The sequence below is a fragment of the Uloborus diversus genome, chromosome 6, assembly GCF_026930045.1.
Source record: "Uloborus diversus isolate 005 chromosome 6, Udiv.v.3.1, whole genome shotgun sequence".
In the NCBI taxonomy this organism is placed as follows: Eukaryota; Metazoa; Arthropoda; class Arachnida; order Araneae; family Uloboridae; genus Uloborus; species Uloborus diversus.
Window position 1 is genome coordinate 114,669,077 of NC_072736.1, and position 26,118 is coordinate 114,695,194.

Genomic DNA, 26,118 nt, shown 5'->3' on the forward strand with positions numbered 1-26,118 from the left:
TTCTAATAGTCTTGTTCCAACTTCAATATCCAGAAAAGTTTTAGTTTCACTCACCTTTTTCATGGTGTCTTCGTTTTTGGTACTCACAATTATGTTGCCGTTCCTGGTAAAATATACTTCATCTTCTTTTGAGATTAAGTTTTCTATTTCTTTGTGGAACTTCATCCCTTTGTTCTTTGGTATCTCCTTGTTAACACCGAAAATAACTATTTTAATTTTATCGGCTCCATTTGTCATGGCAGCCCTTATTTTTTTTTTCCTAGACATACTAGCTTCATATATAAATTCATTTCGCTTGGTAATTTTCTCTTTACCATTAACAACCACCTCCTTATTAGGGCTAGCCTTCCTTTTTGGCCCCATATAAACAAGTTCCTCTTAGAAAAATAAAAACAAAAACCATGCACGAGCAACATGCATAGCTGGAGAAACGCAATTGGAAATAAAAGAAAAACCCCTTTAACAAAACCTAACTCACAAACTCGAGAAAAAATCACAACCTCACATTCGCCTACCACGCCGCGAAAAAACGAAAGTTCAGTCTTACTTCCGGTTCCGTTTTCGAACTATTGCGGTCGTAGGTAAGCTGTGTGCATGTCAGTGCATTTTTATTTAATCAATTTTAGATTATAAAAACAAAAATAAATTATTTTAAAATATTCAGCTATTGAATTCATCTGTCCAATTGTTTATTTGTCTGAAGAACTTTCTTTTTTCAAATTGGACGTTATTTGAAAAAATTCATTGAAAGTGGCAGCAGCCATGCCGTTGCTGGGAAAAACGTGTTTTGTGTTGTTTTGTTTTGTTTACCGACGGGTTTTGAAAGTACGTAAGTGAGATCAGAACTAGAAATCCAAAAAGATACTTGGAATTTAAGTGTTTATTGCTGATGATCAGTTCATTTTTGCAACCATTTAAGACAATAACATTTCTATAAATCTGTTTTGCTGTTGATCAATAATAAGGTATGAATGTCACGCTCGAAAATATGTTTAGAAATTTTCTTATCCCAATGGAATATTGACATTTTAACATTGATTTTTTATTGAATTTTGAAAATTTTAAAATGTCTTTAAGACGATACTAAAATGAAAAATAATTTCATGCATAATTTTCCCCGATGCATGAGAAATGTTACAGAATTCCTTTCTGATTGAAATCAACAAAATTTATTGCATGTTACGTATCAATTAATTTACAACTAATAGAGAATTATTGAAAATATACATAGCTTCTTCTTTATTTAATTTATTTCACATTGTTACGTTTTTTGACAGCCTTGGTCGAAAGGTCCCTGAACTTGTATTTCATTTTAAAAGTAAATTTTGATGTACCTATTGTTATTTATTTAATTCAAAATACATTTATTTTTGAAATTTTTTCTAAAAATATTGATGTAACCTGAACTTTCAAACTAAAAATAAGGACATACCACTGAGAAGATGGGGAGAGGGAATTTTTTTTTCTTGTGTCTTAATACATCACCAAATTGAAGATTTTTAGATTTCGCATTAAAAATAATTTAAAATTAAGCCCCTCCTTTGCTATGTACAGTGAAACTTCTCTGGAGCGACCACTTTCTTCCTGAAAAAAGTGGTCGTTAATGGAGGTTCTTCTTCCGTAATGTATTTAAATAAACTTCTTTTTTAAATTTTAAATGTAAAATATACTTTTTACATGGTTTTTCTATTTAAAAACTAATAGCTTTAAAATTCACAAATTTAAAACAACTTTAGTTTCTAGTTAAGTTTCAAAAATAAATTAATAATGTGTCCTTATTAATTTATCTATTTCTGTTAGCGTTTGTTGTGCTGACAGCCTTTTTTTTTACTGCTAATTTCCTTTAATTTCCTTTTCTTGTGTAAGTTCAAGACTTCTGCATATTCCTCGAGCGTGAGATTGCTCGGTTTTTCGAAATTCTGACTGCAATTTATGGTATGGTGATGAAAAGCAGAATGCAAATTCACTGAAACCAACTCTTGAGCTTTCAAAGGCACTAAAAATAGATTTTGTCCACTCTGATGACGTAGGAGTGCTCCCTTCTAACTACCCTCTCCTGTAAGCAATCAAGAAATTTCAAGAAACAACCTTTTAACAAAGTTCTATTCTTATCAACCTCCCTCACTGAAAGGTGCACACTTGACTTGCCTTGAGATTTGCATGTGCCACCTTAGCTTCCCATGGGTCCAAAAAACAACGCTCTCCTTTTTGTGACTTTAATGAGATTACAAGCAGAGAGAGCAAGAAAGGAACACGTTTGGACCCACTGGAGAGTAAATTTTAATCCTTTATTCTGGTTTCTTTCCACCTTTGTTAGTATGAGAAATCTGTTCTGTGACCATATGAACTTTATCTTCTATTGCTTTTCTTCTGTTGTCTCTCTCTTTTTGAGTTTTCTCTAACAAAAATTCCGGTATTTTTGAATGCTGAGGTTTACGATTTGCCGGTCGTTGTGAGAGGTTTCATTGGTCTTTCCCAGAGGTATTTTAACATTAGTCATATACGGGAGAAATTCGGTGCCTCAGAAAAGTGGTCGTTAATGGAGGAGGTCGCTATATAGAGGTGGTTGCTCATAGAAGTTTCACTGTACGGATTTTATGAAATTGTATCAATTCTTAAATTTTAAAATAAGAGCGTAAACCAATAGTAAAAGATATCTAGTTAATAAAAAACAGAAAGGATGCATGTTGAAAAGTAATTCAATATGGGGTCCATACTAGAAGCAAATTTGTACCTGCAAAGGTATTATTCATATAAGTTGTGCAATTGAAAAGTAAACAAGTTGAATAAAAATAATTCTTTTAATGGAAATCAAAAGAAATCGCCATCAGCGTTGAAACACAGGTCTCAGTGTTGTGGCAGCCTTTGCTGTACGTAAAGATCAGGGCTGATTCCTGAGGAAGTCCTGCACCGCTTTCTTCACTTCATCATCCGAATGGAAACGTTTCCCGTGTAATGCCCTCTTAAGTGGCCCAGAGACATGGAAGTTGTAGGGTGACTAGTCTGGACTATACGGGAGGTACTCCAAAACTTCCCAACGGAATTTGTTTAGGATCATTTGTCAGGATTGCACACACTTTATTGTAATGCAGATGCAGGGGTGCCACCCCCCCCCCAAGGGCAAGGGAACCCACCCTCAATATCTCAGAGAGCCCTCAAAAGAAAGAGCCCCCTCAAATTAAAAAACTACCCCTCAAAACACCCCCCTTAAAAATTTCAATGGCGCAGACAGCGCCATGCAACCCTCCCCCCCGTGTGGGCACCCCTGGCAGATGTCTGTGGTTGATAGTGCAAAGCGTTTCTTTACTCAGGTTTTGTGCATCACTGATTTCACAGGTCTTAATCCTTCAATTAGCTTGGATCATTTCATTAATGAAGGCAATGAAATCATTTGTGATAGCTATGTTTGCTTGGCCTGTTCTTGGCAGATCCGATGGTGTTTGCCCCCCTCTTGAGAACTTTTACGCCACTTGTTTACAGCTGTGCGACCCAGGGTTGTCAAGTTTCTGGCACGGTGATGAAAACCAGTTAAACAGGCATGGCGAAACCCCTTTCTGTCACATTTGTGGCAGAATCTGGAAAAACACCAGAAATAACAAAAACATCATCATTGATATACAATAGAAACTTAACAAAGGAAAAATATGAAATGTTAAACAAAGCCCAACTTAATTACAATATCATTCAAAATCAAATATTACATTGTTTGCACTCTGCAGCTGTCTGTAAGAAAAAGTGGATTGAAAATATAAATGGTTTCTTAATTTAATAAGCCAGATAATTTTGGATAATTTTGGAAAACTCTCGCAGCAGAAGAACTAGACGGCAATGCCATCAAGGAACAAGCAAGATTCAGAAAACTTTCACCAATTGTATATTTTGTTTAACTGGTCCCTCATGTAGTAACTGGGGTAATTTTAAAAACTTCGACTGAAAAAGTAAGTTTAGGAAATGGGGGCAATTTGTTTTATAAAGCTGTGAGGGTACAAAATCTAGGGGTTGATTAGGTACAAAATCTAGTTTAATATTGACAAGTAAAATTCTGGCATTTTCTTCATGAGCACATGATAATTTCAATCCCAAGCATTTTACATGAAGCATATAAGTTAGCAAATGATAATCAGTAACTGCCTGTTTAAATCTGTATGTCACTTCTATTTCCTAAGCGCCCTTAAGATTCTCGTCCTTTGTTACGTTTTATGAGCATCTGCAGTTAAACATTCTCTTTCTGAACTAAATCAAGGGCAATAGCAATGGTTAATATTTTTTCAAATGATGAAATTGAGTTACATTTTTTAGTTTACTTAAAAAAATATCATTTAGTAATTACTTGAATTATTAAAGACACTTTTTTGTTTTTGCCAGTTTCTGCCGGTTTTTACTGGTTATAACCAGTTTCTGCCACTGGCAAGGCAAAAACCAGTTTCTGCCAGCAGTAAGCCAACCTATACGACCTAAACAGTGGTCGCCATATACACTGCTACCACTACCCGATAGATGTCCGCATACCTCTTGTAACATATGTTTTGTATTCATGATTGGCAACGCTTGCTTACTTGCCATGCTCGTTATTGTAACATGCACGTGTAGTGCGATTCAATTCTTACCATTTTAATAAAAGTTGTTAAGTTTGAAAATTTGCTGTTGTGCATTACTGATATCTAGATACTGATATAAAAATATGAAACAAGACATGGTGTCAGGTGGAAATGCTCACAGTAGACCTCTCTGAGCATTGGAACTTTTGTGTTCAAACAACAGATATGATGGAGATGTTCAAACCGCCAGCTCCGATAAGCTTCTCAACGGGTAATGTGCCAGAAACATGGAAGCTGTGGTATCAAAAGTTTGAGAACTTTATGTTGGCGACGGAAAAAAGTGGGAAAGGCGACAAGACAAAAATCCCCATACTCCTCAGTTTGCTAGGCGACGAAGGAATCTCCGTCTTCAATACATTTAAGTTTGATGATACCGCCAGTAAAGATAAGTACGACGACGTCGTAAGTAAATTCACCGATTATTGTGCACCGCGCAGAAATGTGGTATTCGAGCATTTTAAGTTCTTTTCTTGCTCGCAACAAGAAGGACAGTCAATCTGTTGGATATAATTTGATGTTATAGAGCTAATAGCCTACAGCTAAGCTGAAAATTAGGCAACTCATTTCCAACTGAAAATTTGAGGGAGTGGTCTGCCCGAAGAAAATAAAACATGAATCATTCTTTACACTGAAAAACATTTATTTAACATATATTATAAAATGGTTACAGTACAATAATTTGGTCCTCCGAAGAAAATTAAATTATGTTAAATCAAAAAGATCTTACAATAAGTCCATGCAGGTGTCAAAAAGTCCTGTCGATGTTCCATAGTGAATCCCCACAGGTAGAAGGACGGCATCGCAATCTCCCCAGAATTGCACGCTGGTCAGTTCACACCTTAGGAGCCAAGTTCACCATATCAGGGAAAAATATCGAAGATGGACACGATCCTTTTTCTTTGGAGACCAAACGACCCACTTAAATTTGACTATAACTTTTCACTTTTATGGACGTCATGGCAGCACGCGCTTCCAAAACTGTAGACATCAATAACGACTCATTCAGAAAAAATCAGACCTCACCTGAGAGGCCAGTAGCAAAAACTTATGATGACATGGACGAACACATTTACAAACACAAACAACACAAAACGAGGAGACAAGTGAGAGAAAAAAGCGAGTGATCGAGCTATGGCCGGTCTGCGTATTTATAGCCAGATCCGACCTTGCTCGTAACAATGTGACGTTACCTTATTTGCATATTGCAAGAACAACTCAGCCCGAGAAAAACGCAGCTTGCAGGTTGCAATTCTTATTTAATTTGACATTCAGCACCCAACACCTCAACATGGTTTTCTCATGTGATCAACATGTGCTTTGTCGGAAGTTTACCGACATCTGCCGAATGACGACAACCAATCATAGCGTGCCACATATTTTTCCGAACACTTCCGATTCAAACTCGGACATTTGAGTGTCGGTGGCAGGTGGATGGGATTTCCCGTGCAAGGTTTTTCCCGGAATGGCAAAAGGTAAGTTACAAAATTTATTTTTTTAAAACAATGTTGGTGAAATTCTTCAAGAAACAAAAATAAAGGCATTTAGCCCAACAAGTTCCCCCCTCTTGAAGGAATTTCATCAAAAACCACATTATATACATTAAAAACACTTAACTACATTCATATTATATTTACAAAAGATACATTTGAAAAAATAGTTCAAAAATTTGATACGCCCCCCTCTTTTAAGTTAATCCCAATTAAATATAATTTTACAAAGCTTATTTAAACAATTCTTAGATAGGGGTTTAGTGAAAATGTCCGCGATGTTTACATTTGTCCTCACATATTTAATCAAAAAAATCTTTTGCTCAATTAAATTTCTTAAAAAATAGTACCTTACATCAATGTGTTTTGTACGGGAATTGTCAATTTGAGACTTAGAAAAATCAATTGTTGCAGTGTTATCACAATAAATGACTGTATCCTTAAGCTGGAGGTTTTGAATATTTAATTCACTTATTTCTGTAATTATCCTCTTCAGCCAGACCATTTCTTTTGCAGTTTCACCAAGTGAAATATATTCTGCTTCCATTGTGGATAACGCAACACATTTATGCTTAAATGTCCTCCAATTAATTGGGACCCGATCAATACACAAAATTGATCCTCCCATTGAGACTCTATCTTCCCGATTAGCGGCGTAATTGGAGTCGGAAAATCCCCGTAGATCTACACTACTGATTGAACTTAAATTTAGTTTGTATGATATTGTATACTTTAAATATCCTAGCAATCTTAATAGAAAATCCCAATGCTTCCTTCCGGGATTTGCTTGAAATTGGGAAAAAATGTTCACCGCATAAGAGATGTCAGGCCGGGTCTTTCCCGCTATGTATGCCATACAACCCAACAAATTTCTGTATGGGAGCTTTTCTGCTTCCCTTTTTTCTTCCTCAGTTTTCGGGCAGTCGTCTTTCGACAAAACTGTACCCTTTGAGATTGGGAGGGTTGAATTTGGCACATAGTAATCGGAGAATAACCCCAAGACCTTCGAAATGTAAGAGCTTTGGTGAATAAAAAGATTATTTTTATCTTCCACAAATTCGATCCCCAGTAGCTTTCTGGTTTTCCCCATTTCTTTAATATCATACATACTTTTAATTTCATTAATTACCTTTTTAATTAAATTTTCATTTTTTGCTAGAATTATTATATCATCTACATAAATAAGAAGAAAAGTGTTTTTGTCTCTATGATATACACAATTACATCCTTTTAATTTTTGAAAACCAAAACCACAAAGAACACTGTCTATTTCTAAGAACCAGTTTCTTCCGGACTGGTGTAGTCCATAGAGAGAGTTCTTCAATTTACAGACAAAATTAGGGTGGCTTTTACTGACAAAACCCTCTGGTTGTCTCATGTAGATTTGTTCCTCTAAGTCAGCATATAAGTAAGCATTTTTTACATCAATTTGTGAGTGACACCATTTTAAAAGACATATAAAAATAGAAAAGAAAACTCTCACAAGTGAAAACTCAATTACTGGGCTAAAAACTTCAGAATATGACTCAGTTGACTGACGGTCCCCCCTTACAACCAATCTGGCCTTGTATCTTACAATTTCACCCCTGTCATTTACCTTGAGGTCGTAGACCCACCTATTTCCCAAAATTGGTTTCCCCTCTGGTGGGGGTACAAGGTCCCACACCTCTCTTTGCTTAATGACATCTAATTCAGACTCCATGGCCAGTTTCCAGTTGTCCACCTCGGGGGTAGCGATACATTGCCTATACGAATTCGGTATAGAAATTTCCACTAAACTTGCTTCTTCACCTTCCCCCGAACTCTCGTCACAGATTTCCCCTACTGTTGGATTTTTAGTTGAAAAGTCAAAAAGTTTTGGTTTATACTCTATTTTATTTTCACTATAATATTTTAAAACCTGTTTTAGTGAATTTAATCTTACTTTATTTTTACCGACAATTGTATAATAAATATCAGTCCTGTCCCCGGTCTTTCTCTTTTTGGCTTCTCTAACCCATTTAATTTTTTCACAGGGAGTTTGCTCAACGCTCTCCTGGATTTCCTGTTCAAGTTGAACTTTACTCATAGGCCTGATAAAGTTAAATTTTCTCTCATTTTTATTTTGGACTTTTAATTCCCCCCATTTTTCATTTTCATTGAACTTTACGTTAATAGTCTCTGTGACTGTTCTGGTTTCAGGATCCCAGATTCTGTACCCTTTGGTACGTAAGGCGTATCCGACCATGATCCCCTTGGTAGCCCTCATATCTAACTTTTTTAGTTTAGACTTAGGCTGACCTACATAGGCAGTACACCCAAAAATACGTAGGTGCCTCACTGAAGGTTTACGCCCAGAAAACAGTTCAAAAGGGGTCTTGTCCATATTTCCTATTACTGTCCGATTCCTTACATAATTAAAACAAAGAGCGGCTTCAGCCCAAAACTCATCCCCCAATCCAGAATCATTGAGCATAGACCTCACCATTCATTATGGTTAAATTGTATCTTTCTACTACCCCGTTCATTTGCGGGGTGTAGGAGTTGGTCCGCTCTATCTTTATTCCCTGATTGGTGAGATAGTTCTCAAAATCTTTGTTAACAAATTCTGTTCCGTTATCGGAACGGATAGCCAAAATTTTTGAGTTCAGGAATCTTTCAGTCCTTTTTTGAAAGTTGACAAAAACATTAAAGGCCTCACGTTTTGCTCTTAAAAAGAAAACATATGACTTTCTTGAGAAATCATCTATAATTATAAAAATATATTTCTTTCCCCCCAAGGACTCGGTCTGAAGGGGTCCCATCAGGTCCATGTAGAGCAATTGAAGTGCAGAGTTAGTACATCTTTCTGGCATAGATTTAAACGAGCACTTCCTCATTTTTCCCAATTGACAAGGGTCACAATTGGGTTTTTGCCCCTTCTTAATCTCTAGTCCCTGGACTGCACCAAGTTTACTCGTTTTGGTGATACTTTCCATATTTATATGGCAAAATCTCCTATGCCATTTTTCCATATCAACACTGACCATATTGGCCCCTTCAGACGGGTCCTTGGTCTTAAAAACTTTTGTATAATTAACATTTTCACAATCAATATAAAAATTTGGTTTAACATGTTAAAGTTTATTTATTAAATTTGCTGTAAATAATTTAACATTTTCTTGATTAAAAACACAGATCTTTCCAGGCAACCATTTGAGCTTATAGCCCTGTCTGTCTATACAAGAACCAGAAATTAGGTTGCGTCGCAGTGTTGGAGCATAGAAAACATTATTGAGGGTGATGGTAACTAATTTTCCATCTGATTCAATTTTAAAAATTACTTTCCCAATGCCCTCTACTTGGCTCTTCACGTTTCCTACAGCTACCTCCATTTGTGTGTTTTGTACAGGCTCTAGTTCGGCAAACAATGACTTATCTCGACAAAAATGAGATGTACTGCCGCTATCCAATAGCCACGTATCCTCACATTTTGGGTAGGTAGTGTTTGCAGAAATTTCGTTTTCATTTACTGAACAAAACATTCCTGCCTGAGGGTCTTCTTTGGTTTTGAATTTAAAATTCTTATCCTGTTTTACTTTGTTACGGCTCCAACACCTCGACGCAATATGCCCTTTCTTTTTACAAATGTAACAAACTTTATTTTTAGCAAGAAATTTACTCCCACCATTTGCCATTCCGGAGTTTCCGGGTTTTGAAAACATTGCCGAATTTTCTACATTAGGCTCTTCGGCCAAATACCTAATCCTGCCTTCCTCAGCCAGTAGTTGGTCTTTTACTTTAGAGAAGGTAAATCTCTCTTCTTCCCATCTGTAGATGGCTTGAACAATACTGCTGAAATTTGGAGGTAAATGCCGTATCAATTGAAAAGTTCTGAGTTTTTCTTCCATAATATATCCATTTTCGACTAATTGGTTAAAAATTCCCCCCAACCTTGCAGCGAATAATCCCACCGTTTCACCTTCTTGCATTTTGCAAGAGAAGTAGGATTCCCATAGTGCGGCCACTCTGGCCAAAGATGGGGGTTCAAAATTTGTCTTAAGGGCTTTCCAAGCTTCACTAGGATCTTCCAAATTATCAATTAACCTTTTTATGTCTTTTTCTAAGTTTAAATAGATGATGGCTAAAGCTTGGCCACATCTTTTTCTGTCAGCACTAGTTAATTCCCCTTCTGGTTTCTTTTGGGTAATCTCCCATAAATCCCTTTCTATGAGCACCATTTTTATATCTTTGGACCAGGTAGCCCAATTATGGGAGCCCAACTTCTCAACATTTCTATAATCTCTCTCCATAATAAAAAATGATTCGATTTTCTCCGGGCAGGTCAACCACACGACTCTGCTACCACCTGTTGGATACAATTTGATGTTATAGAGCTAATAGCCTACAGCTAAGCTGAAAATTAGGCAACTCATTTCCAACTGAAAATTTGAGGGAGTGGTCTGCCCGAAGAAAATAAAACATGAATCATTCTTTACACTGAAAAACATTTATTTAACATATATTATAAAATGGTTACAGTACAATAATTTGGTCCTCCGAAGAAAATTAAATTATGTTAAATCAAAAAGATCTTACAATAAGTCCATGCAGGTGTCAAAAAGTCCTGTCGATGTTCCATAGTGAATCCCCACAGGTAGAAGGACGGCATCCTCCAGAATTGCACGCTGGTCAGTTCACACCTTAGGAGCCAAGTTCACCATATCAGGGAAAAATATCGAAGATGGACACGATCCTTTTTCTTTGGAGACCAAACGACCCACTTAAATTTGACTATAACTTTTCACTTTTATGGACGTCATGGCAGCACGCGCTTCCAAAACTGTAGACATCAATAACGACTCATTCAGAAAAAATCAGACCTCACCTGAGAGGCCAGTAGCAAAAACTTATGATGACATGGACGAACACATTTACAAACACAAACAACACAAAACGAGGAGACAAGTGAGAGAAAAAAGCGAGTGATCGAGCTATGGCCGGTCTACGTATTTATAGCCAGATCCGACCTTGCTCGTAACAATGTGACGTTACCTTATTTGCATATTGCAAGAACAACTCAGCCCGAGAAAAACGCAGCTTGCAGGTTGCAATTCTTATTTAATTTGACATTCAGCACCCAACACCTCAACATGGTTTTCTCATGTGATCAACATGTGCTTTGTCGGAAGTTTACCGACATCTGCCGAATGACGACAACCAATCATAGCGTGCCACATATTTTTCCGAACACTTCCGATTCAAACTCGGACATTTGAGTGTCGGTGGCAGGTGGATGGGATTTCCCGTGCAAGGTTTTTCCCGGAATGGCAAAAGGTAAGTTACAAATTTTTTTTTTTTAAAACAATGTTGGTGAAATTCTTCAAGAAACAAAAATAAAGGCATTTAGCCCAACACAATCGACTCATACGTCACCCAGTTACGGACGTACGCAGCAACTTGCGAATTCACTGATCAGGAAGAGTCTCTTATTCGCGACAGAGTCATCTTGGGTATTCGCGAGAAATCCCTCTAAGAGAGATTTCTTCGGGAACCGGCCATGACTTTGAAGATGGCTACCGATTTCATCCGGGCAGTGGAAGCCAGCAAGGAGCAGTACAAAACGATCTGCGACTCTGGCGGCTTCAAAGCAGAAGTGGATGTGCTAAAGGCGAAGAGGAAGCCTATAAAGAGCACTGCCTCTGCAAAATCACACCAAGAGTTCGACTGTGGCAGGTGCGGGAGAACACACAAGAAAAGAGAGTACCCTGCGTTCAACAAGCTGTGTAACGTGTGCAAACAGAAGAATCATTTCGCAAAAATGTGCAAATCGGGTAACGATAAAGGGAAAAAAAATCCTGAAAGAAATAAATCGGGTCCTCGTCACGTGAACGAGATACAATCTAACGGTGAGCTCGATATATCTAGTCTCTATATTGACGTTGTAAGTGCAGGCTCAGGGCCTAGAGAGAAATCTTGGTCAAAAGATGTGACCATTAATGGTCAAGTAATTTCCTTCAAATTAGACACAGGTGCAGAAGCAAATATTTTACCTCTGTCTGTTTACACAAGTAGGAAACTCGATAAATTATGCGAATTAATCAGTACTGATGTTCTGTTAACATCATATGGTAACCACAAGTTGAAACCTGAAGGTTACGTTAATTTATCTTGCTCTGTAAATAATAATGTAAATACTGTATTGTTAAAATTTATTGTTGTAAATGTTGATTCAAAGCCAATATTAGGCTTACAGGCATGTGAAATGTTAGAATTAATTCAAAGAATTGATCAGGTAGAAATCCTTAACAAGGATGAAATTTTGATCAAATATGGTGATGTTTTTCAGGGACTTGGTACTTTCCCTGGTAGACCCCACCATATTGAGGTTAATGAAAATGTTACTCCGGTAATAAATCCTCCTAGAAGGATCCCCCAGACACTTTTAGCAAATCTAAAAGAAACATTTTCTTAGTTGGAAAATAAGGGAGTGATAGAGCATGTAAATAAACCTACAGATTGGGTGAGCAATTTAGTAGTGGTTGAAAAGACAAATGGGAAATTGAGGATATGCTTAGATCCAAGGGATCTGAATAAAGCCATAAAAAGGGAACATCATATTATTCCATCTAGTGATGAAATAGTTAGTCAATTAGAGGGAAAGAAATATTTTTCTGTGCTAGATCTTAAAGAGGGTTTTTGGCAAATCCCATTGGATAGCAAAAGCTCGGATCTATGCACATTTAACTCTCCTTTTGGACGGTTTAAATTTAAAAGACTTCCTTTTGGTATTGCTTCGGCTCCAGAAGTCTTCCAAAATCAAAATCAAAAACTCTTTGGTGATATAAAAGGTGTTCAAATCTATTTTGATGATATAATAATTGCTGGAACTGACAAACAAGATCATGACAGCACATTAATTAAAGTATTAGAGAGAGCCAAATCTCATAACGTTAAATTTAATCCTGAAAAATTTCAATTCCGAGTTGATGAGGCCAAATATATGGGGTTAATAACTTCGGAAAAAGGGGTAAAGCCTGATGAAAGATGATGAGCATGTGAGAGCCATCAATGAATTAGAAAAGCCTACCTGTAAAAAAGATATAAGGAGACTTTTGGGCATGGTAAATTTTTTATCAAAATTTATCCCTAATGTGTCAAGGATTACTGCACCCTTGAGGGAACTGTTGAAGGATAAATCTGAGTTCCAATGGTCATTTGAACAGGAAGAGGCATTTAATTGTATTAAAAAACTAATCAGTACAGCCCCAGTCTTAAGAGTATTTAGTAGCTCTAAAGAAATCACAATTCAGTGTGATAGCTCGAAGGATGGGCTAGGAGTATGTTTGCTGCAGGAAGGGCAGCCAGTATCCTTTGCCTCTAGAAGTCTAACCGAATGTGAGCAAAACTACGCCCAGATAGAGAAAGAGCTCTTAGCAATAGTTTTTGCTTGTGAGAAATATCATAACTTTATTTACGGGCATAAGGTTCAAATACAAAGTGATCACAAACCATTAACCTCAATCATAAGAAAACCTCTTAATAAAATCACCACTCGCTTACAAAAAATGGTTTTAAAATTACTAAAATACAACTTAGTTATCAATTACTTGGCAGGAAAAGACATGGTTTTGGCAGATGCATTGTCTAGAGCATTTATTAAAGATCAGGTCTTGATGATCCTGACATGTTGCGTACTATACACTCTATTTCTAAATGCTTACCAATGAGTGACAGTAGAAAAGAACAGTTTGAAAAAGCATTGGAGGGGTATGATGAACTAAAAGTTATCATTAGTTTTTGTAAACAGGGGTGGCCCAACAAAAAGAAAATTCCCTTCAATTTAAGGAAATACGACAAATTAAAAAATGAATTGTATCTAGATCATGATTTGTTATTCTTAAATAATAAAATAGTAGTCCCAAAAATACTTAGATCTGAAATGCTCACACTTATCCATGAAGCTCACATGGGTATTGAAAAGTGTAAAAGTCGGGCACGAGAGATCTTATACTGGCCAGGCATTTCAAAAGACATTGAACGAACTGTAGAGAACTGTGTAATATGTGCTAAATTTCGTAAAGATCAAACTAAGGAACCATTACGACCCCATGAAATACCTGACCGAGCTTTTCAAAGAATTGGGATGGATATCATGTATTTTCGAAACATTAATTATCTTGTCATAAACGACTATTTCTCTAAGTGGATTGAAGTTGAAGAACTGAAAAGTAAATCAGCTGGGGACATTCTTAAAGTATTGGAAAGAGTATTGACCAGGTTTGGTATTCCTGAAGCAATTGTGTGTGATAATAGCCCTTTCAACTGCTGGGAATTTAAGAAATTCTGTAAAGAGTGGGACATAACAATTTCATTCAGCAGCCCATATCACTCACAAAGCAATGGTATGGCAGAAAAAGGGGTTGGGATTGCTAAAGCCTTATTCAAAAAGGCCTATGAAGATAGTAAAAGTCCTCTTGTGGCATTGTTAGAATACCGAAACACTCCAATAGCAGGCATAGGGTTATCCCCAGCCCAAATGATGTTCAATTGCAGGTTAAGAACTAAGCTTCCCATCTGTAATAAGCTATTAAATCCAGAAATCTTTAAAGATATTGGTGATGGCTTAAAGCAGCGACAAATAAAACAAAAGTTTTATTATGATAAATCAGCAAAACCACTCAGGCAATTGAAGTTAAATGAGAAGGTATTTGTTAAAAACTTCCTTAAGAAAACATGGGAGCCAGGAAAAGTCATTGCTTATGGGAAAAACCCAAGATCATACAAAATAAGAACTGCATCTAACAAGGTTCTCACGAGGAACAGAAAACATTTAATACCATCAAATGTTAATTATAATTTTAACTCTCATATAGATTTTGATATTGATGAAAATTCACCTAATGAGAGCATAATTTCTTTGAACTTAAATCGAACCAACAATAACCCAAATTTCACATTATCAAATAATAATAATCAAATTGTGCGGACAAGATCTGGGCGTGTATCGAAAAAACCTTCTTATTTGAAAGATTATTACACTTGATGTACAAGGGGGGATGTAACATATGTTTTGTATTCATGATTGGCAACGCTTGCTTACTTGCCATGCTCGTTATTGTAACATGCACGTGTAGTGCGATTCGATTCTTACCATTTTAATAAAAGTTGTTAACTTTGAAAATTTGCTGTTGTGCATTACTGATATCTAGATACTGATATAAAAATATGAAACAAGACACCTCTTCAACCAAAAACCGTACTAACTACCGTGCATTGTTCCGATCTGAACGCATCCATTGATAGCATGACTTTCCTTTTGTATAATTTCATCTACTACAAACAGATTTCACCTCTGAATAGCATCTGAGATGCATACCTCACACCACCCTTTATATACTTGTGCCATAATCGAATCATCCATTCTTACGTTATCGCACATGTCCACTTTTCATTTGGGCAAATCTTATATTTACAGTTGCAAGCAATTTTCATCCTCTCTCAAAATTTTGAAAATCCCATGAATTAATAGGAAAAGTTTATTTTGGTTAAAAGAAAATATTTGAAATTTAATAATGAATGCACATAATAGTGTTAGAAAATCTAGTTTATTTATATTGTCCCCTCTTTGGTGGAACTTGAGTACAAAAGTGGGGGCTGTTTTGCCGAAATCGGGATGTCCGGTCACTTTGTATTTTAGTTTAATTTGAGAAATTAGCAAATATTGTTTCAAGCTATTTTAGGAAGTTTTTGAGAAAATATTTTTTAAACTTATAGATGTCAAGATATTATAGTATAACAGAATCTAAAAAGAGTGGTGAAGTTGAGAAAGAAATCAAACGGAAAGAGGAGAAAAAAGAAAAGTCAAAGCATAAAAAGGCCAAGTTCAAAGAAGAAACAGAGAAAACTTTTTATGAGGAAGATGATTTTGATCCTTATGAAGGCCCTGTTACTGTACCAAATGAAGTTCTCAAAAAATATCAAAGAGGAAAACGTCTTGATGTTGTGAGTTATCATGTTTCTTATTTCAATTTTATTAATATTCATTTTATGATTATTTTTTAAAAATAAAGTGAAATCCTGATTATCCCTGAAGCTGACTGGTGGGGTGGGGCAATAGTAACCCAATTTTGTGCATGATAACCAAAATAATGAAAACAGGGAAGAATTTTTTTTTTTTTTTTGACAGAAAATGTACGGGGAAAAAAAAAATGCCCAAAATAGTTTTTTTTTCACAAAAAGTAGAGTTCACCAAAATTTCTTTTTTTCCTAAAATGGGGACTTAAAAAATAAAAACCTGAATCAACCTCTGATTCATGCAAATAAAACGAACATTTTACTTGAGGGAAGTAAAATTATTTTCAATTAAAATTCATTGCTGATAATTTTAGATTTATTTCTCTTATAATATCAGTCAAACATTTCTGCTTTTTTGTATTGAAACACTTTCTCTTCATTTGAAAATACTTTTAGCATTATTTTATCATACAGTCCTCTCGTTCCTTTTCGTACTAAACTAGACATTGAACTTTTTTTGAGCTAAAGCTGCAACATGGCTCACCTTTCTTGCATCTTACCATTTTCTTCATCACGCTTAAAATTCATTCCCAATGCATTGATTATCATTTTATCATGAATTACATGCTCAAAACATTAGATCATTTGTGTGCCAATCCATCTACTTAATGATATTGTCTTTATTGATAGTTTCATTGTTAGCTATTAGTCCATTTTACCAAATTTGCTAAATCATGACGGTACACTTTTCAGTTCTACCCATGATTTTTCCATGTTAAAATAAAATTAATATACTGGTAAAAATGGTGGAAAATTTATCTTTCATTCCAAAAATATGTTCCATTTAAAAGATGGAAATTGAAGTAATTAAAAATGAATTTAGACTTGCTTATAGTGTGCGAGGTGGATAATTAGGAGTTTCCTGAACAAAAAAAGTGAAATGCGACAATTCAGTGATAATAAATTCCCATAAAGCTTCTTCCTATTTCTGAGATCTGAGTATGACCAAACGCAGAAAAATTCTTTTTTTGAGATCAGGGATGCATGGATAACCAAATCTACGCATTACCAATAAGTCAGTAAAATATCATAAGCAACTGATTATTTATGATGATAGTAATGATTTAATGTCATAATTTTTCCATCACAGGATGTTCTATTCTATTCTTTATGAAAATTATAAAACCATCTCCAGGTGTGTAGAAAAGTATCATACATGAGAAGTATTCAAAATTGTGTATCAGTGTAAAATAGGAAAGTGTATCAGTGTTTTTTATGCATGTTCATAAAATTTTTTAGAATATAAATATATTTGAATGTAAAGTTTTGTTTAATAAAAAATAATGATTTTAAAATAAAATTGCAAAATATTTGTTATGACTTCATGTGTAAACAGTAAAAAAAAACAGGGATGTGTCAGCTGGCGCCAACCGCCGATCCTGCGCCAAACTGCTCCAAAAGACTGCTAAATCGACTTTTCTGCTCCAAAATCGAACAAACTTCTGCCAAAAGTGTGATTTTGCATTTAATTTTGCAGTTCCTTCAGCATATTTGGCAGTTTTTGCAGATTATCATCAAATTCATGCATTTGGAGCTTGTTTTAACGAATTTTTGACTTGGTCCCGATTTTTTACGCATTTCAAAATCCGATTGCATCCACTTTTGAAAAACTCAATTGTTTTAATTTATTATGTGATTCTGTTCCTTTGACAGGGTGGCGACAGATCAGGGAGATCAGGGAAAAGTCAGGGAACTTTATTAATCAGGGAAAAGTCAGGGAATTTTGAAAAAATAACAAAAAATCAGGGAAAATTGATTTTTTTAAGAAAAAATTTTTTTTTTGCTTTACAAAGTTAAGTACTCTTAATTCTCTACGCATTTTCCGCCAATTATCTGTTCAAAAAAAAAGTAAAATTAATGAGGTGCGATTATACTGCCGCATATTTGTGCATCTTTTTTCCTCAACGTCAAAGTATTGAATCTTACTTATTAACCACAGGATGAACTTCCTAAGATTGCTTTTGTGTCTGTTAGGTTGTTTATTTTACATAGCTTGAAATTTCCTTTTACGCTTTCAATGCTACGTAAAATAAACAACCATACAGGCAAAGAGGAAGCCTTCAATTATGCCTTAGCTCGTTTGCCTTTATTCCATTGTCTCGAAGTAATTAGTTTACTGTAATCACGATTTCAAAAAGAAATCTTTGGTTTTTGAATTAATATCGATAAAAGCTTGAAAGTTATTACTTCTTCGCGTTTTTAATTTAATTGCTAAAATTGAACTTTCAATTAAAAAACCTTTGTTTTTGCCGTTATACTAATTGTTGTCACCGCAGATTATAAAGGTTTTCTTTTCTTCAGACTTTAGTGATTCTTTAACTTTATAACCAAGTTGTATTCTTCTTTTATATATTTTGAAATTAACTAATTGCTTTTTTTTTTTCATTTTTCCCCCCTTGCATTTCAAAGTTGTTTGTTACAAAAGCAATCAAAGATTTTTCTCGTTACATACTGAAATCATTTGAAATAGAGTTAACTTGTGTACTTAAGTAAATATCTTTATTTTTTTTATTGTTAAAATGCTGTATTCATTCTTTAAAAACCTATGTTCTTGATTAGAGAAAAGCTCCCTTTGAATGTTTGTCAAATGGTTTCATCTGTTTTGCATAAATATGTCAATTAGTTATATAAGAATAACTGCATTACTTCTATTCTTTCACTATTACTTGTTATTCTTGCAACAATTACTATACTGTTTGAAAACTTAGGTCAAAATAATTTCAATTACTTTTTAGTTCTATCATAAATACATATGTTTTTAAAAGTAATTTTAATAGTTTCTTAAAATTCTTATGCTAAGTGGTTTCTGGATGTAAAGTTTTTTTTTTATTTTTTTTAAAAATTTTCTATAATCTTTCCATTGTATAAAAATTTAATATACTGTTTTGTAGGTTATTCTCCCCCCCCCCCCAAAAAATAGTCTTGTTTTTTTTTGACCTTTTTATTAAAAAAAGTAGCATCTTTTTAAAACATATCTTTAATTCAACAACTTTACATAACTTAGAACGTTTAAAATACTGCATTTTATACAAACATACAATGGATTTCAAGTAAAGCAAAGAAAGAAAACCATTATCATTGGTAACGTAAATCAGGGAAATTTGGTGAACTTAATCAGGGAAATCAGGGAAAAGTCAGGGAACTTTTTTTCACAGTTTCTGTCGCCACCCTGTTTGACTTAAAAATTTTTGTATTGACTATTATTTTCAACCATTCTTATCTTTTTTTTTCTTTTTTTTAAAGAGGGCATGTAAGCTTGTCTTCTTGCCACGCCCACTCGAAAATGTCAATCCAGTTGAATCCAAATTTATTAGCGAATGCCATTTGTAAAAATTTATATTGTTCACCAGTTTTTAATCTTGAGTTTCTTAGGATTTTAGTTCAGAAAATTGATCTCTAATTTTGGTTTTAGACATTTTAGAAAGCAAAAATCGAAGAATTCTAATGCTCTGATAATGAGTATATGCAAACATTTCAAGTTTCTCAGATTATATTTTTTCCATGTTCTTGACCTGTCTTAAAACTTTAATTTCTGATTTATTTTTTTTTTTCACATTTTTCATTTTTTTTTCCACATGTATTTTAAAATTCATTTTCTTATGACATCATTTCTCAAAATAATTTTTTTTTTCATTGTTATTTCATTATTAATTTTGTGATTAAATATGAAACAGTTAAAAATACAAGGTTTTAAGGTTGCCTTTGCTTGATCTTCAGATTTGTTAATCAAGTAGTTCAGTATATAACATATATGCCGAAATATATATATATATATATATATATATATATATATATATATATATATATATATATATATATATATATATATATATATATATATATATATATAAGTTCAAGTATAAGTAAATAACATACACATACCAAAAAAAAAAAAAAAAAAAAAACAGATTAATTAATAGCTCTTCAAAAACTCACTTGTTCAACAAACCTCATCTCAAAACAAACTGTTGAGGTAAAGTTTTTAAATTTAGCCATTCTTTTTTGCTTTCCTTTTTAGCCGTTTTGAATATGTTTTTGAGTTTTATGTGGATGCCTCACTTGCCAAATCGATTAACTCCATATAACAAAAAGTAGAGAAAAGTTATGAAGAAGATGGTGTTATCCATAGGAGTAAATAGGACAGCGTGTTATATTTTCTGCCATCACATGGTCAGAAATGTACTGAACCAAATCTTTAATATCAATTCACATGCTGCCGTTTTGAATATGTTTTTGAGTTTTATGTGGATGTCTCACTTGCCAAATCGATTAACTCCATATAACAAAAAGTAGAGAAAAGTTAAGAAGAAGATGGTGTTATCCATAGGAGTAAATAGGACAGTATGTTATATTTTCTGCTATCACATGGTCAGAAATGTACTGAACCAAAACTTTAATGTCAATTCACATGCTAAGTATTGATTAAGCACTATTAAAGCAGAAATAATGTTTTTTTTAAAAAGTGGAGTTAATCGAATTGGCAACTAAGGCATTATATGTATCTTATATCGTTTAATTGCCTATATATAAACTGCATAAGAGTAAACAAATTTTAAAAATTGGTATCAAAACACTATAACTTAAATGTGTACTAAAGCAGTGATGTATATTAAGCGAAGTAAATGTGTGAACTAAATTTTAATCAGAGGAAGTGAAAGAAAAAGGCAAATCAGGACAGAACTTGTCTTTTGTGAAAGATATTACGCAAAAATAAAAAGATAATAATAATAGTAGTAATAATAATTGTAATATTAATAAATGTAATTAAGAGAGCTTCAACTAGTAGTTGGAGTTATGGTGTTTTACATCCTTAATCTCCTTTTGTATCATTTTATCATGTCACACGTATTTCTGTGTGTAAAATATACATAGTTGCTCCAAATTTGCATTTTTACTGCTCCAGGCTGCTCCAAATTTGTAATTTTACTGCTCCAAGCTGCTCCAAATTCACCGTTTTACTGCTCCAAGCTGCTCCAAACTCACCATTTTCCTGCTCCCAAGATTGCTTCAAAAGCGAGTTTTGATCAGCACATCTCTGGAAAAAAAAAAAAATCTTTGAAACCAAGTAGTCTTTGAAACATTGGGAAAAGAGAGGAGTTCATAGACATGGATATAATTAAACTCATATCCCCAGCCTTTTAATATGCATTTAGTTCAACAAATATTTTAAAAGAAAAAATATATGTTTTAAAATTATAAGAAAATTACCTTTGTTTAACCAATTATGAACTCATTCAGCATAGTTTTCTGTTCTCGGCACACTTAAAAGTTTTAGCTAAAGAATAATTTTTCAACGACTAATCGGTACAAATTTGCCAATTATAAATCATCAGCAAAGTGGCCTATTGCCAAATAATTGGTGCATCCATGTTTAAGATTTATCCTGTTTAAGCTCACTTCTACATAATAATCAAAATCCAAATCGGACTTCCTGATTGTGAGTTACAAAAGTCAACTTAAATGCTTTATCTCATGAATGATATTAGTAAAACAGCATAATTTACTGATATCAATCCATAGTGAAATTTCTACTTCTCGAACAAAAGCTTAAAGGTTAAAAAATTATTCCTAGAAAAGTTATATTTATCAATGCAACTTTTCTTTGCTCTATTAATAATACACTACTTTGAAATGAATTTGTAAGCTGTTTTTATGTATTTGCAGAGACACCTTAGATCGAAATCCCATAAAGCTGGTTTGATTCAAGCTGACAAAAAAATTAGGCAGTCTGTTCAGTTAGCTGCAAGAAGTGAATTATTGCTGCAGGAAGAAGCAGGGTAAGATGCTTTTCTTTTTAAGAAAGCCATTAAAAAGTTCTTTATATCTACAGTGACTAAATCCTTTTTCTTTTAATCCTGTTGCTATCCTACCATAGAAGTATTTAGTTTGACTGAAAATGGCATTTATTTGTACCTTGTCTGATTATGAACTCTGACTGTTCATTTAATTTATTCTGTCTTTCTGTCTCCCTTTGTTTGTCTTAATAGCATTGATCTAACAGTCAAAATCTATCTGAGAAAAAAAATAACTAATTCCTATTTGTTGCAATGGGACATAAATTATATGATGTTTAAAATGTTTATTTAGCTCTCATTTTCTTGACAAATGGGAATTAATTTTATAACAGTTGGAAATTTTAAAATGTTGGTGTTGTTACCCTGACCACACCAATACCATCAACTTATATGCCAACAGCTATAAAATTGGCTAGCTAGTTAATAGCTAGGTTGTAATATGCCGCTCAAAATAAACTTTTTGGACTCGCGTCTCAACTTCTGGTTGTGACACTGACAAATAAGCAAGGGGAGGGCTTTCATCATGACATTTCAGCAATGGAGAGAAGGTATCAGGGGAAGTGGGCTTATCTGTGCTTGTAGATTATTGCTTCCATGTCATGAGAAATCTCCCTAAGGTAAATTAGAAATGAAATCAAAAAAAAAAAAAAAAAAAAAGAGAAAAAAAAAAAAGAACCCAACTCAGAGTGAATAACTCAATAGATATGGAACCAAAGGGAGAAATTCCATACATACATGCTTGTTATATATGTATGACTTAGAACGAAGAACCATATTCTTGTTCATGATTTATCCAGATTTTCGTTGTGGAAGGAAAATTGTTTTTCAAATCCTGATTTAAAGGGCACTGCCATAGCTTCTTCACCCTTCCAAGACCTATTGGCACCACTGTTCTGTACAGTATATCGTATGCGTGTAGGAAAAAGGCTTAGACAATTTCAGCGCATTGCAGGTGATTTCACAGTAATCTTTTAGCATCTGTTTCTAGCTTGTCCTTTTTCTGATTATTTCCTGATTTGTACACTGTGCAATGACTATTGAGCTAAAATTCAAAGGTATTTTCAACGTCCATTGCTCCCCCTCCCCCCTTTTCTTGCCTGAAAAATTGCGTTTGAAATAAAAGTTTATTGTTCTATTTGAAACATACTACCACAGAAAATCTTTGGTGTCTTTTTTTTCACTCTATATACTTTATTTTACAACTTGTATTACATATTTTTTTCCAACTTATTAACATAATAAAATTGTAGTTTAAGTGTCTTAGGGCTAAAGACACTTTTGTATTAGTGTTTTTTTTTTCAAGAAAATTAATGTTTGATAAAGCCTCTGTCATTTGCATGTTGTTTTACAAGGAAGCTTTTATTATTTGGAAATGTTATTAAATTTATTTATTAAATTTGTGTATTTTAAACTAAAAAAGCCCAATAAAACCATATTTTTTCTTCAAATATCGTTGTTTAAAATCTCCTGTTTTCTCCCTTGAAACTTTGACCCAATCTCCTGTTTTTTCATTTCATAAGGTTGGCAGTTCCATTGTTCTTCAACCTTAACCTGGTTGTAGAATTGACCATTTTTGTTTATGATTGAGGCAGCTTTAATTGTTTGGTAGACCGGTGTAAGGAGAAATAATTTTTTTCTTTCATCCTTTATGATAATAAATAACAACTATTTTATTAGAGCACATAGCTTGATGTGTTTTCTTCAGCAGTGCAGATGTTTTATGCTTTTTGTGTTAAAGTTCTGATTTTTTTTCCATTGTATCTGCTCATAACTATGCAAAAATGAAGTATATTTTAGAAATGTAACATTAACTGTAGAAAAAATCGTTTCAAGGAAAAATAAATAAATAAATTGTGGTAAGTAAATAAAATAAGGTCATTCCATAGAATAACCATTCTGAGAAATTAACAATCAAAAGTTATCAACTTATTCATACTTTTAACCATAGTGTTTATTTATATTTGAAGTATTTCTCTTATTCAGGGTGGCAACAGATCAGGGAGATCAGGGAAAAGTCAGGGAAAATTGATTTTTTGATAAAACTTTTTTTTTTTGCTTTACAAAATTAAGTACTCTAATTCCCTACGCATTTTCCGCCAAATATCTGTTAAAAAAAAAAAAGAAAAAGAAAAATTAATGAGGTGCGATTATACACTGCCGCATATTTGTGCATCTTTTTTCCTCAACGTCAAAGTATTGAATCTTACTTATTAACCACAGGATGAACTTCCTAAGATTGCTTCTGTGTCTGTTAGGTTGTTTATTTTACCTAGGGTGAAATTTCCTTTCACGCTTTCAATTTTACGTAAAATAAACAACCATACAGGCAAAGAGGAAGAAAGGCCTTAGCTCCTTTGCCTTTATTCCATTGTCTCAAAGTAATTAGCGTACTGTAATCACAATTTCAAGAAGAAATCTTTGGTTTTTGAATTAATACTATAAAAGCTTAAAAGTTATTACTTCTTCGTGTTTTTAATTTAATTGCTAAAATTGAACTTTCAATTAAAAAAACTTTTTTTTTTGCCATTATACTATTTGTTGTCACCGAAGGTTATAAAGGTTTTCTTTTCTTCAGACTTAACTGATTCTTTATTTTATAACCAAGTTGTATTCTTTTATATGTTTTGAAATTAACTAATTGCTTTTTTTTTTCCTTTTTTTTCTTGCATTTCAAAGTTGTTTGTTACAAAAGCAATCTAAGATTTTTTCTCGTTACATACTGAAATCATTTGAAACAGAGTTAACTTGTGCACTTAAGTAAATATCTTTATTTTTTTATTGTTAAAATGCTCTATTCATTCATTAAAACCAGGGTTCGTACGGGTTATGGAAATCCTGGAAAGTCATGGAAAAAAAATAAGCGAATTTCAGACCTGGAAACGTCATGGAAAATTGAAATTTTCATTGAAAGTCATGGAAATTTATTTCAAGTCATGGAAAATTGCTCTGGACAAAGAGAAAGTAACAGTAACTAAAGGAGCATTAGAAATCTTGAGTGATTTAACAGTATAGCACATAAAAGCTATTAAAAGCAGAAAATTGAACAATCCCAAAATCAAATCTGTATTTTGAAATCTCATTGCATCCACTTCTGTTTCAGCCGCTTGCCTTTTTTTGCGATGTGATTTTATTGCTTGGACATCACTTATTTTGAATTTACTGTTATTTTCGACACTTCTTATGTTTCATATTCTGTAGTAGCGAAATTTCACGTTCTTAGTTTTGCCACGCCCACTCAAAAAAAAAAAAGCAATTCAATTGCATCCAAGTTCGATTTCATTACTCGTAAGAACTTTATCATTAAACTTATCAGAGTTTATCTTAATTTGTTGAAGGTTTTAGAAAATAAAGATTTTTAGTCAGGCAATAGAATACAGAAAAAGAGAAATTCTAATACTTTAAAACAGTAATGCCCAACATATGGCTCGCAAAACTAATCCATGTGACTCACTGCTACGTTCAATGTCAGAAATCAAACATGTTCTAAAATTTCTTCACCTATTAATTTATATGCATTTGAAAAAGTGCAAATAACTAAACAAAACAAGTATACTTTTGAATCAGAAGATTGATTCATTATTAAATGGTTTTTTCAAAAAAATCTGATTTAGAAACATAAAAAACTAAACTATGTGGCTTTACTTTAAAGAATCAAAATACAGTCAAGTAACGTGGATGATTAAATGCACTGTTGACACTAAAAGGCAACTTTTGAAGCAAATTTATTGAAACTTAGTGATGACTCGTTCAACCTTTGTCCCATTCAATATCATTCTGCCTATTTATAAATAAAATATCAGACATTTAAGCATCATCATATTTGTTTTACTGCATTTTTACTTTACTTAAATTTATATGATGAAGACAATTAAGAATAGTTTAGTTTTTTAAGTGTGCACTTATTATTTTTCCCATTACGAGTAAGTGCTTCAATGCGGCTGTGGCATTCATGTAGACGTTTTGCTAATGCTCATTTCCAAAAATTATCAAGTTTTGAGATTAAATAGTGCTATTATCTTTGAGTAAAGAGGTCATGAAAATTTTCATTGAAGTCATGAAAAAGTCTTGGAAAAGTCATGGAATTTTTCCATCCAAATAGAGTATGAACCCTGTAAATCCTATGTTCTTGGTTAGAGAAAAGCTCCATATGAATGGATGTCAAATGGTTTTATCTGTTTTGCATAAATATGTCAATTAGTTGTA

The 26,118-nt window shown here is 33.6% G+C and overlaps 1 protein-coding gene across 1 annotated transcript in view; it reads left to right on the plus strand.

Moving 5' to 3' along the window:
- Positions 1-801: 801 nt before the first annotated feature.
- The window catches only part of LOC129225290 (WD repeat-containing protein 46-like), a 40,680-nt gene continuing 15,363 nt past the window's right edge, over positions 802-26,118 (plus strand). Inside the window, exons 1-3 of the mRNA XM_054859879.1 lie at positions 802-965; positions 15,821-16,048; positions 21,785-21,897. Coding sequence (XP_054715854.1) covers positions 15,821-16,048; positions 21,785-21,897 — 341 coding nt within the window. The 5' untranslated portion in view covers positions 802-965. The remainder of the gene's footprint in view (positions 966-15,820; positions 16,049-21,784; positions 21,898-26,118) is intronic.